The sequence below is a fragment of the Fundulus heteroclitus genome, chromosome 4, assembly GCF_011125445.2.
Source record: "Fundulus heteroclitus isolate FHET01 chromosome 4, MU-UCD_Fhet_4.1, whole genome shotgun sequence".
Lineage (NCBI taxonomy): Eukaryota > Metazoa > Chordata > Actinopteri > Cyprinodontiformes > Fundulidae > Fundulus > Fundulus heteroclitus.
This window is the reverse complement of record NC_046364.1, coordinates 22,239,886-22,253,098: the sequence shown is the minus strand read 5'-3', so window position 1 is coordinate 22,253,098 and position 13,213 is coordinate 22,239,886. Positions and strand designations below refer to the sequence as shown.

At 45.8% G+C, this 13,213-nt stretch overlaps 1 protein-coding gene across 1 annotated transcript in view; it reads left to right on the top strand.

The window, feature by feature from the left end:
• The first annotated feature begins 933 nt into the window (after positions 1 to 933).
• LOC105934120 (neuropilin and tolloid-like protein 2) overlaps positions 934 to 13,213 on the top strand; it is a 28,603-nt gene continuing 16,323 nt past the window's right edge. Inside the window, exons 1-4 of the mRNA XM_012873970.3 lie at positions 934 to 1,412; positions 6,798 to 6,854; positions 7,623 to 7,766; positions 12,669 to 12,917. Of these exons, the coding sequence (XP_012729424.1) occupies positions 1,403 to 1,412; positions 6,798 to 6,854; positions 7,623 to 7,766; positions 12,669 to 12,917 (460 nt within the window). The 5' untranslated portion in view covers positions 934 to 1,402. The remainder of the gene's footprint in view (positions 1,413 to 6,797; positions 6,855 to 7,622; positions 7,767 to 12,668; positions 12,918 to 13,213) is intronic.

Sequence of the window (13,213 nt, the reverse complement as noted above, 5' to 3'; positions counted from 1 at the left end):
CTTCTCTATCTCTTCTATCCCTGTGTGTGTGTGTGTTCTCCTATCTATATCTATTCTCTATTCTTTCTATCATCTCTATAATGTTGTGTGTGTGTATATATATTTCTCTTATACCACACCCACACCTCTCTATATCCTATAGATATATATAATATATCTTCTCTATATATCTCTATCTTATATATATATATATATATATATATATATATATATATATATATATATATATATATAAATATATATATACTCCCGCACTCTGAGCAGAGTGCGGGAAAAACGGTGGTTGCTGCTCCACAGAAAGTTGATCATCAACAGATTAAGAAACCGACAGACTCACTCCATGAATAGCGAAAGAAGGGAGGCCATAGTGGTTAATGACTGTTTTTCTCTGAAACGCCAGAAATTTCTTTTTGGACATTTTGCATTACTTGAATAGATGAAAATCACCAAATGAGTTGGGGAATGTTTCATTAAACAGTGTAATTCACACATAATTATGCATGCATAGAAATACAAAATTGTGTTTTTACTATCTTAGATCTTTGGTTCTCGGATTTAAAAACCTATTTTTTACAACTTGCCTAATAATTGTGCTCACTGTGAAGCAACACGGAATCTGTTCTGTTTTCTTATTTCAAACGTTCATTCCTTGTAAAATACTCCCGTTTTTAAATCTAAAATGAACAAATGTTCAAAACCCGTGTTAAACGGAGTCTCTGTAACATAGTTGTTATTTTTGAGTTGTGGCGGTTGGTGGTTGGAAATATTTTCTCTAATTATGGGGGGAGTCAGGATCGGCACCAAAAAGGGTTTATTTGAATGTTTCTCGCTTCATTTTCTCGCTGACTAAAGGCAGATGATCTGAACCGGAAGGTGAAGCTCTCTATTGGGTCTACTTGACGACGCTGGTGACAGCCACTCATTGATGTAAGCAGCACCGCGGCTTAAATGAGCTTCGTTCGGGAGGAGCGCTCCTTAGTTCTGACGCGGACTGAGCCCGGGGAGCGTCTCTCCGCCTGCTCCTGCTCCTGCTCCTGCTCCTTCCCTTTGTCTCCGTTATCCACGTAAGCCCTGCGCGTCTTTTTGGCCAGCAGCCTTTCCAGCGCGCATCAGCCCGCAGCCTCCTCCTCTCAATGCCATCTCCAGTGCGCTCCGTCCGAAAGCGGCTCGGACTTTGAGGGCCAGCAGGTTCACCATCACAGCCAGGCACGGAGCGGGATTCCCAGCTGAGGAGCAGCTCCGTACTTCCAGCTGCCAGTTGCAGCGCGCTTCTGTGGGATGGATTTACTGCCGCTGTTGCTGGAAAGTTGGATTTCGTGAATCCCTCCGTGGATCGGTTTATAATGCACAGATCGGGAGAAGGTTTTTAGAGAGGCGCTTTGGAATTCCGACGCGAGAAGAAATGAGCAGAGGTGAGTTCAAAACGCGCAGAAGGATGTGCGGTGCGCACAGCGCTCCGCTCCCAGCGAGGGAACCGCCTGGATGCGTTTCGATGAAATCTATTAAACTTGTCCTCCTTGTCACGGTTAGCGTTGCGCACGATCACAAGCCCATTAAAACAGTCTATATAATTTTAATTTTGATAATTAGACCTAAACTACAAGAAACACGAACTGATCCACCTGCTGGTTTGGGTCTGTTAATGTTTGACAATAGCCTGCAAGTAAACAAAAAAAAAAAAGAGAAACTGCGTTTCATTTTAGATCGGTTTTTAGATTTAAATCAGTTCTCTTGATTTTATTGATTTTTATTTAATTAATTATTGCAGCTTAACGATCTGGTGCTGAACAGTTTAAGATTGGAGCGCTGCTACGAACAGACCAGATACTGTTCGTTTCGCTTAATCAAAAAAAAGATCTCAGCAGCCGAACCCGAAGGGAAATCTGAGTCGTCGTGACAGGAAAGGTCACGTAGGCTACAGTAAGGAATCCATAAAAAGAAAATAAACCCCGCCAGGGAGCGCACAGTTATATATTTTTTATTTTATTTTTTAAAACGAATGTAAAACCAACGTTGGCTGATCTGTGTGATGGGGAATGTTTGCTTTCTTCCTGTCTGAACGTCCCGGCCGACGTGAAGGGAAGAGCCGCTGACTCGGGGCAACTTCCCGGGGCTCCCGTGGAGCCCCTCCTCCTGGTTGCGGGGGGAAACGCTCCAGGTGCGGCGGACGTGGCACCGGGACGCACGCTGCCCTGCACGCGCCACGGCTCGCGCTCAGCTCCAGCTATTGACTGTCTCGCGCCATCAACACCTGTGAAACACTTGTCGCAGCGCACAGACGGAGCGCGCGCGCCGTCGTCGTGCTACCTGGGGCCCGTGGTTCTTTGACGTGATTGGTTCGAAGTCGGTCAGGCTGAATGGTTCTACGTGTCCGCCCTGGAGAACCACGTCCCTCTAGACGTCAGGCTTCCCTTCCCTCAGCTGGCCTGCTCTACAGGCTTGCCTCCTCTTAGGATCTAGCAGAGGTATTCTACCACAAAGGCATCCAATTTATTTTGGTATTGTCAGCCGGCAGTGCAATCATTTGTCCCTCTGTTGAGAGCACATCTGCCTGCTCTGTCATACAGCTAGATGGCTGCTTATTATTATGAGCTGCAAAGCACAAAACCATTAGAATTACCAGACATTTTCAGTTAAAAAAGCCATTTTGGTTGTTTTCGCCAACAGAGTAAAGATGTCATCGATCTCAAACTCTGTTTTAAAAATTGCTCTCTGTCGACTCCTCCGGTTTAATTCAAACTACTCTATGTATTTCAGCTCGTCTAATTCCTTCTGTAATAAATTGACAATGAAAGCAGTAGAAAAGGTGGTGTTGGAATGATTTGCCGCGCCTGATGCGGTTGGGCAAAGTGTGATAAACCGGTCCTGTTTCAAACAGGATGGAGGAATAATGGCTGTTTTCATTTTAGTGCGAGCGAACCATGATAAATGGCGGCAGCAGGTGCTTAAGTAGTTTAAAAACTGAAACTCTCCTAGTCCAGATGAGACGAGGAGAACATCTTTTCAGAATGCTCCACATATAATAATAATTGAATTCAATAGGCTATAGGAGCAGCATCCAAGCAGTGCTTGTTAGGGTCCACAGCTTTTGGTCCAAGAAAACAAAAATGTGATGCAAGGCCCATAGGACACTGGACATTTGAGGAGTATGGAGAAAGAAATGTCTCGTCTGATGAATCTTTTTTTTTTTTTGCTGAGGCTGCAGATGATGCAGGCCTGGAATCTGGCATTGAACGCACGGATCCACAGAGCCAACCGGGCTTGTGTCAGCAGTCCAGGCTGTCGCCTTTCATTTTGTAGGCACACTTTACGCCTCTTAGCACCGATGAGCAACTTGAAATCAACGTGGTGAGGATGCATGGCTTTCTGATCATGCATATCATTGCGGCCACAGCTAACTATCCATTAAGGAGGATTTTGGACAGAGGAGGAGTTCAGCCGCCTCTGCTGTCATCAGATCTAAAACCCAGGACGGGCTAAAAGCAGCAGCGCAGGTGTGCGGCTGACAAGTCTGCAGAAATGACGTGATGCAATCATGTCACCATGGAGCAGATTTTTTTAAAGCTCGGCTGTTTTGACAGCCTGGTGATGCCCCGCTATCTATTAGAGTTGTGCAGGAAATGAAATGATGCTGGTGTGTATGCAAGGAGCTCAGTGGGCCCCGTTGTGTTAGGGTTCCTCGTTAGAGATGGAGCGTGTTTGTGGATGAAGTCAGCCATCCATCGTCAGGGCCACAGTTTCAGCTGTTTCAGCGTTGTGTGACAGATGGCTGCGGTGGCCTTTTTTCCCCCAGCCTTACATTTCAGCTTGTAAGTCAAAGTGAGAAGTGATGAAGAAAGGAAGTGACATGACCCAGAATAGCCGGCTTGAACCGGCGGTAATTTTTCCTCCTCGTTCACATGAAAACGAGGTCAGGAAACACTTCTCTCGCTGGGATAGGATGATGAGCTCAGCTGTTGGAGAACAGAGGGCGCACGTGCTGCAGCATGTTTCACTAATTGTTGCTTCGCTTTTATAAATGACTTAAACGTGGATTTGTTTCTCACAAATGAACACGCTGATCTCCCGAAGCAGCTGCAGTTCTATTTAGCCTGTCATTTTATTTTGATAACGTTACAGAATATCTTGCAGACGCCACACAAATAATGCTAGTTTAATAAGACGACCACTGGTTTGGAAGCTGAAACGGCTCGCCTTTCCCTCTGGGTTCATTACATTTCCAGGTGAACAACGTACCTGAACGGTGGCCTGCATTGTGAATAAAAGGTTTCGGTGAGAGCTTCCAGATTCCTTCAGCGAGCTGGCGCCTCCATCTGGGCGGTCCGCTCTCCCTGCATGTGTTCGTGGTAGTTCATTCTCCCACCTACGAGATAATGGAGATGGAGCTAATGAGGATCCTGGAGCCCGGGGGGGGGGGGGGCAGTGCACATGTGTGCATTTCAAAACGAGCTCAATCATAGCGCACTCTCATTGGTCCCGTTGTTTCCGACTGGAGTTCCTGCTGCACCCTCTGCCTTTCCTACCCTCCTCCTCCATCAGCCGTCTTTTCCTTCCTTCCTTCCTTCCTTGGTGCGATCAGGCAGCGCTCTCACTCCACATCGCTCTCCCATTCAGTGCGAGTGGGCCAAGCTATTACAGACTCAGTGGGAATTTGGTCGACAGCATCTTATCGGAACAAGGCAGCGTCAGAAGATGCCACATGCTCTCAGTGAACATCTCTAGTCCAACATGTATCATGGGCTGGCCTCAGTCAGATCCTGCCCAGGTGTACTGTGGGTGCTTTATGTTTCTGGTAGCAGTGGACAGGTCCTTTATGTTGGACCCGAGGTTTTAAAACGGTCTTTAAAAGAACCATCAGTTGCGTAGTTTTAGCAATCCAGTCAGTTTTAATGCCCTAACTTAATCTCGTTATCCTGCCATCCATGTCCATTAATCTTTGATGAACTACCTCTCCATGCACTGGTCAGTAGACGTTGTACTTGTGCCCCATCTTCTGCAAGCAGAGCTAAAACCGTCACTGCAACCGAGCCGCAGCTAACACGACTTTTCTTCAAATAAGCTGTTACTTCTCTGCACAGCCGTCGGAGCCTTTTCAGAGTTTAGCCTGAATTTGCACAGAGCTAATAGTTTCAGCTTCACTGTGCGGCCGTCGGCCACGGATCTGTTGACGTTTCAACCTTTGGCGTTGAAAACTGAATCACTCATTTTCACTGTTTTCTACAACTGCACTCGGTCATCTTGCGTTGCAAGAAACTGGCAGGATTATCACACAGGAAATGAATTGCTGCTTTGCAAAAATGAACAGCAATACAATGAAAGAAAATACAGTTTCTCTTGTCTTGCTTCAGATGCAGGAGATCAAACAGAGCTTAATGGGAGAGCACTTGATGGCCATAAAGCAGCAGGCCTGCTGAGAACATGCCTCAGAAATGCCCAGGAATCCTTGGTCAGCCTCCTCCTTTCTCATGCCTGCTTTCAGTCGCCATGGTGACCGACTGCACTGGCCCAAAAGGTGGCAGCAGTGTCATACGGGGGGGGGGGGTCTGGTACTACGTCGGTTGTTTAAGTCAAACGCGCACCACGGCGTCAGGAGAAAAGTTTTGCAGCAAACGCAGCGCTTTGTCATCTGGCTGGAAGGATGTTAGCTCCAGCGCCGCTGCTAGGTCCAGCTGGATTCAAACATGCTTCTGTAGGAGTAGTCAAAAACAAAAACACCACCATCTCTGGAGGGCAACAGTAGACATGGCTAAAAAAAAAAAAAAAAAGCCATTATTATTTTCTCTTTAACAAACGAATCTGGCGAAGGTCTGGCGCCCAGCAGTCCTTTATAGACCAATTCTACACAGCAACATCAACACTTAGTGGCTGAGGTCTGGTACTCTGCTCTCTCTCTCTTGGTGCACTTCAGCGCAACATATCCAACTTGCATTAAAGGCATCATTCGAGGCGACACAACTCAGCGCCGCTTATGCACCCTTAACCTGATGGTGGGTAGCTGCACGTGTGCTTGGAGCTGTGGGGGATCCGTTCTGACATCCGAGGCAGGAGCATTTTGGCGAAAGCGCAGTGGTGCAGTTGTTGGCTGCTCCTGCTCCTGCTCCTGCTCCTGCTCCTGCTCCTGCTCCAATCATGCTGCATTTCATGCATCTTCAATTGATCAGCTTGGCTGCCCCCACAGCAGTTGGCCATGCAGCCTCACAATCACAACAAGCTGTCTGCCAGTCCCTAAACATTACTGAAAGGCATTCAGGTATCCATCTAAGACCCTCCATCGTGGTACAGAGAGTCCTATTGGTATTCCTGTGACTTAAGGCAAAAAAAGAAAGAAGACATTGACTTTAAAATCACTGAAAAGGAAAGAAGGAGCCACGCTGTCAGAGCTGTAATGTGCTTATCCTTAGTAGGAGTTAAAGTTTGAAATATTAATAAAATGTCTGGTCATTTATGTCTATTATGTGATTAATAGCTCAGCATCCCACATTTCTCTTTGTATAATGTTGATAGTTTCCATAACTGCATCATGTGAATACGGTGGCATTACCGAGACAGTCTCCTCCTGAATGGATTATATTATTGTCTTACCTCTGACAGCTCTGACCTTTAGTAAATGTAAACAGTTCAGTCACAGACAGCATTGGAAATACTATAAATCAATATTCTATTTTCATAAAATTCATTGGATCACAGACGCATGTCCTTTGTGGTGCGAGTGATTTCTCCCTCCTACTGATGATCTGACACCTATTAATGCGTTATTATGAGGCCCAGGAGTAATGTGTGATATCTCTGTTTTACAGCGTGGATACTCTTCTTGCTAATAGAAGAGGCCTTTGCACTGGCGCAGAGAACTAAAGGTGAGCCACAGGAAGGCTGCTCCGCATGTTTAATGCCAGTATGTTGTATCATAACACGTAGCTAGGAAGTGCAGAAAGTGCCACAGTGTAACTAATAAATTCTTCAATTATTTTTTTTTATTGCATGACTAACATATTAAACACACAAATACTTACATTTTGAATCAATTTATTAAAATGTAAAGTCATTATATACAAATCTGACTCATTATTTTCATATTGAGTTATGTACTGTGCAGCATAGGATAATTTGATCCGTCATTGCGGCTAATTAAACAGACCTTGGCATCTGATTGGCTCAGCTGCACGGCAACTTAGCTTCAGACCAATTATATTGACCCCAGCAGTTTTAGCTTCACCCCCAATTTTGATGGTTAAGCCTGACGGACACGATACATTCATGAATAAGTGCCGCCATGAGATAGCTACAATATCAGTAAAACAATGATATATGCTGTTTATAAATGAAATAGCTTCTGATATTTACTTTTTACATTTTTCAAGTATCAGATCAATTATCTTTGAATTAGCTTCTGACCTATATTAGGTCTGATTGAATCGTGGCACTTTTTGAACCTCCATAACGATCCTCTTCTCCCTTACCTCAATCTTCCCGCTGCCATTTTATTCCCTACCTGCTCTTTTGTTTCCACTAGCTGTCCCTTCCCCTGATCCTCTCGCCGTCGTCATCGTGCAATCATTCCCTCATTGATCCACTGATTCAATAAGCCCTCTCCCCCCTCCTCTCTTCTTCTCCTCGGCCCTTAGATTCACCGGGCGACCCTGGCGGCCAGGGCTCCAACCAAAACGACTGCGGCACGTGGGTCCGCAACATCAATGGCGGCGTGTTCATGTCACCCAACTACCCCAGCAACTACCCTGCCAACAAGGAGTGTGTTTACATTCTGGAAGGTAAAGCCTGGCCCTTTGAATCCTCCTCCGCTCTGCTGCATCAGTTGCCCTCCTTTTAGTTAAACGCCCCTCAGCCTGACTGATATTGTTTTATTTAACTTCGCCCTGATCTGATTTTCTGCTCTGTCGCTGGAGGGCGATGAGCATCACTTTCTCCTTTTAGCCATTCCGAATTTGCTTCGCGGCGCCGGTAAAATATGACAGAGCGGCACCTCCCCACAGCCAGACTCCTTCCCCGCTCGGAGTTCTCTCTTTTCATCTCCACGCTCAGGACGTGCCAAAAAGATTTTGCTTATTGAGGGACACATAAAAGAGTCGAACATCTGCTGCAGAACTGGGCTTTAGTGGCTCATCGCTGAATTGTAACCATCCTCGTCAGCTTTAGTGCTCCCACAAATGTCGCATCAATCAGTAATTTGGAGGCGCACGGGCGACATAATGGAAACGATCGTTAGCAGCTATAGGAGACGGGGTCTGGGTGATGCGTTTTCTAAACTGATGAGCTGTTTGTCTGTGATGCCGAGGCGCCGCTCTCCGTGCAGATGAGACGAGCGTGCTTCTCTGCCACGGCGGGGGGAGTCGGTCGCACGCGCGGCTCAAGTGCTCCACCTGTGGACCAATCCAGCCCAGACCTGCTGGTGCTGGAAGAGCTCTGACTCTTGTCACGGGCTCCGGGTTTTCTGGAACATCATAGAGAGCCTGGCGCCCTGCACATCAGACCTATCATTCGCTCTTGTTTCGTCTTGAAAAGGCCTCAGTCTTTTTCTCATTCACGCTCCCCATCCGGCGTTCTGCATCAGGAGACAGAGAGGGGCTAATCAGTTAGCTTTGTAATCATAATTTGTGGTTAGTGGGCCTCATTGATTGTGTCATGTCACCAAGTTCATCAGCTAAATAGATTGGGTGATTATACATTCTGCTGTTTCTGTATTGGGCTCCGTCATTAGTTTGTGTGAGTTATGCAGAGAGAAGGGGAGAAACACAGAGCCGGAGAGAAGTGTATGCATACAAGCTGCTTCTTTCAAGCAGGATACTAAGAATCAGATTCAAATATAAGATACAAACGAAAATGATTTCGTTGATTTTGCTGCAGTTGCGTGGAAAAACGATCCACCCTTGACTTCAGTGTTTATTCCCTTTTCTGGGCATGCACAGCCTCTCCAATCCCGTCTCGCTGCAGAGGCTCCCCCCCCCCCCCCCCCCCCCCCGGTAACCACCGTCATCTTTTCTGAGCTCGAATCATCCGCCGTGGCAGCCATCCGCTGCCCCGGCTCCTCCGTTTCTGGGGTGGAAATGGTTTTAGAGTGCCGGCGTCCATTCAGAACACAGACATGCGGATTTGCTTGAACCGGTGAACTTCAGATCAGAGACAGCAGCACGAAGATGCCACGGTGTCTGTGTGCGTGTGTGTGTGTGTGTGTGTGTGTGTGTGTGTGTGTGTGTGTGTATTAGGACTTGCAAACCCTTTAGTAAGCTCTGCTTGAATGCTGCACCTCAACCCTCCAAAGATTCTACCATCAATGCCTAGCACAATTATGTTTAAAAGAGTTTTCTTGTGAAGCTTGTTGAAGAACAGAAAAGAACCCTTTATCACTAGAACACGCTTTAACTCAGCGTTCTTGAGCTGGGATGCCGCTCCCTCTACGGGTTTGGCCCCGTGGTTCTTTCCATTCAGTACAAGAAGTATTCAGCTGCATTTCTGACATTTTGTCACATTCCAACTTCAAACTGTGATGTATTTTACTGGGATTTTTATCAGACAGGCCAATACAAAGTACTTCATGGTTGTGAAATGATAAATGATAAAAAAAAAATTTACCAGTAAAATTGGAAAAGCTGGAAAAACTTTACTGTGATAATCCAGTAAAATCCAGTGAAACCACAAGTTTATCAGGAAAACCTGCCAGGATTACCCAATTGCCTGGGGAGAACCCTGCCGTCTATGCTACAGGAGTCCAGAAAAGGGCCACAAATTGCCACTGACCCTACCCACCCGGGCGATGCACTGTTTGTCCCACTTCCATCAGGATTTCTTTCCCAAAGCTGTGAGGGCTATCGCCCCCTGCTGAAAATCGACAAACCATCAAAACAGTTATAATCTCTTACATGTTACAAACACACCACTGGTTACACAGGTTTCTTATCTGATTTAAATCAAATCGTTTACGTCTCTCCGGAACTGTCTGTTCCGACTTCAATGCAAATTGCACCATTCTGTAACCAAATTCATTGCACAGTAATGCAGTCTGCTGTCTGATTCTTTTTTTTACCTGAAAATATGTCAATTAGCTGCTAAAGACTACATGCCATGATGTGGTTGGCATACATACATACATACATACATACATACATGCATGCATGCATACAGACAGACAGACAGACAGACAGACATACATACGTACGTGTGTGTATTGTATTGCTAAGGTAAGAGGCCACATGGATCAACACATGACAGAGGCCCAGAAAAGCGTAGGTAAAAACATCAGAGGAGCAAAACACCAGCTGGTGGTTGACAGAACAGTCGCCCTAGACTGCAAAAGCAAACAAACAAACCTGTGCACTGCCTGGATTGATTACAAGAAAGCTCAAGATTCAATGCCACACACATGGATCCTGGAAAGCCTAAAGCTGTACAAGGTCAACAGCACTCTGAGCCTTCACTGCCAACTCCATGAGGCTATGGAAAACCACCCTTGAGGCCAGCTTTGATCCAATTGCACAAATCTCCATCAAATGCGGTATATACCAATGAGCTGCTCTGTCCCCTCTGCTGTTCTGCATAGGCCTGAACCCTCTCAGCCAAAAAATCAACAAGTTTGGCTATGGATACGGACTCAGAAATAGGGCCACTATCAGCCCCTTCCTGCACATGGATGACATCAAGCTGTATGCTAAGAGTGAATGAGACATTGACTTGCTGATCCACACCACAGGGATCTTCAGCAGGGACATCAGAATAGCATTCAACAGCTATGCCTTGCCAGTAATCAGATACCCTGCTGGGGTAATAAGGAGGAAATCCAGACCACTGATGCTAAGACATGAAAGCTACTCACCATGCCTGGTGGATTCCACCCCAAATCCTTTATCCACAGGCTGTAAACTGAGTGCAAAGAAGGAGGCAGAGGCATCAGGGCCACCATTGAAGATGAAACATCCAAGCTCCAAGAATACCTCAGGAAGATGGTCCAAAGGGATAAAATGCTCAGTGAATGTCTCAGACAATGGAAGCTGGAAGAGAAGGATCTCTAGGAACCATCATGAGGAAAAACCCCTGCATGGGATGTACCACTGACAGATAGCTGAAGTGGCTGATATGACCAAATCCTACCAATGGCTAGAGAGGGTTAGGCTGAAGGACAGCACTGAAGCTCTGATCATGGCAGCACAGGAGCAGGCCTTGAGCACCAGAGCAACAGAGGCCCAGATCTACCATACCAGGCAAGGCTATGCAAAGAGGGCCCAGAAACCGTGCAGCATCTCAGAGCAGGATGCAACATACTAGCAGAGAAGGAATACATGGAACGCCATAACCAAGAGGCTGGTATAGTGTACGGAAACTTCTGTTCAGAATACAAACTGGAGACCCCAGGTCAAGATGAGAGTCACCTCATGGTGGAGAATGACAGAGCTAAGATCCTGTGGGACTTCCAAATACAAACAGACAAAATGGCAATGGCCAACCAACCGGACATTGTGATCATTGATAATCAGAGGACAGCTTCGATGTGGCCAACCTGAATGATGGAAACATCAGGAAAAAAGAGCACGAGAAATTGGAGAAATACCAAGGGCTCAGGGAAGAACTAGAAAGAGCCTGGAAGGTGAAGACAACAGTAGTACCCATGGTCATTTGAGCACTCTGAGCAGTAACCCCCACACTGGAGAAGTGGCTCCAACAGATACCTGGAGATACATCTTGGTCCACAAGAATGCAGTGCAATCCTAGGATGTATATATATATATATATATATATATATATATATATATATATATATATATATATATATATATTGCATATCTTCTACATTGTGTTGGTTTATTAGATAAACTCCAAATAATTCAATTCAATTCAATTCAATTTTATTTATATAGCGCCAAATCATGAAACATGTCATCTCAAGGCACTTTACAAAGTCAAGTTCAATCATATTATACAGATTGGGTCAGATTATACAGATTGGTCAAAAATGTCCTATATAAGGAAACCAGTTGATTGCATCAAAGTCCCGACAAGCAGCATTCACTCCTGGGGAAGTGTAGAGCCACAGGAAGAGTCATCTGCATTGTACATGGCTTTGCTGCAATCCCTCATACTGAGCAAGCATGAAGCGACAGTGGGAAGAAAAAACACCCATTAACGGGAAAAAAAACCTCCGGCAGAACCGGGCTCAGTATGAACGGTCATCTGCCTCGACCGACTGGGGGTTACAGAAGACAGAACAGAGACACAACAAGAGAAACAAAAAAGCACAGAAGCACACATTGATCTAGTAATCTGTTCTACATTAGATGGTAGTAGCGGGTGAGCCGTCTTCTCTGAATGAGAAATAAACACACTGAAGATTGAAAGCATTGGTCATAACATGATAAAACGTAGATAAGGCAACATATGAACTGACAGATAGAGATAAAGTAGCTTTATCAGACTGATAAACCGGGAATGAACCCATGTAGTAAAACAGATTTAGACATAAGTCTGAAACCTAACGCTAGACCTACTTTGTGAATCAACTGTGGAGTCAGACGCAGAAATACTTTCAAAATCAGGACAGATTTATTTTTTTCGTGACACAACCCCATCCAGATCATCTCTGTCCTACAAAAGCTAGATTAAATGACATTCTTCTCATGGATCCCCTCACCCCTTTGTTTTTCCTTTCTCTCCTGTGTTTTCCAAAGCTCTCCCCAGACAAAGGATCCAGCTGGCTTTCGACAAGAACTACTACATCGAGCTGTCGTTCCAATGCCAGTTTGATCACATCGAGATACGCGACGGGCCGTTCGGCTTCTCTCCGCTCATCGATCGCTTCTGCGGGGGACAGAACCCGGGCCTGGTCACCTCCACCGGGCGCTTCATGTGGGTCAAGTTCACCAGCGACGAGGAGCTGGAGGGCCTCGGCTTCCGCATTAAGTACACCTTCATCGCAGGTGAGCGGTGAACTCCACAAAGCCCCCTCAGAGGGAGACGGGGGCTCCTTTTCTGCTATATCAAAGCTGCTCAGTGAGATTGGTGGGGAGCTACGTGTGATTACCCTGCACTGCAAGGAGCCTGTGATATCCAGGAGAATCTCTGTTACTTTTGATCATCCACAGCTTATCTATGGCTTCTTTAATTTTTCAGAGATCATAAACGTCCTTCGTTTGCTTCCCCTGTGTTCCAGTTCAATTGAAGGGCCTTTAAATCTAAACCACGTTCCTAGGAGGAATCAGTGTCTCCCATCAGG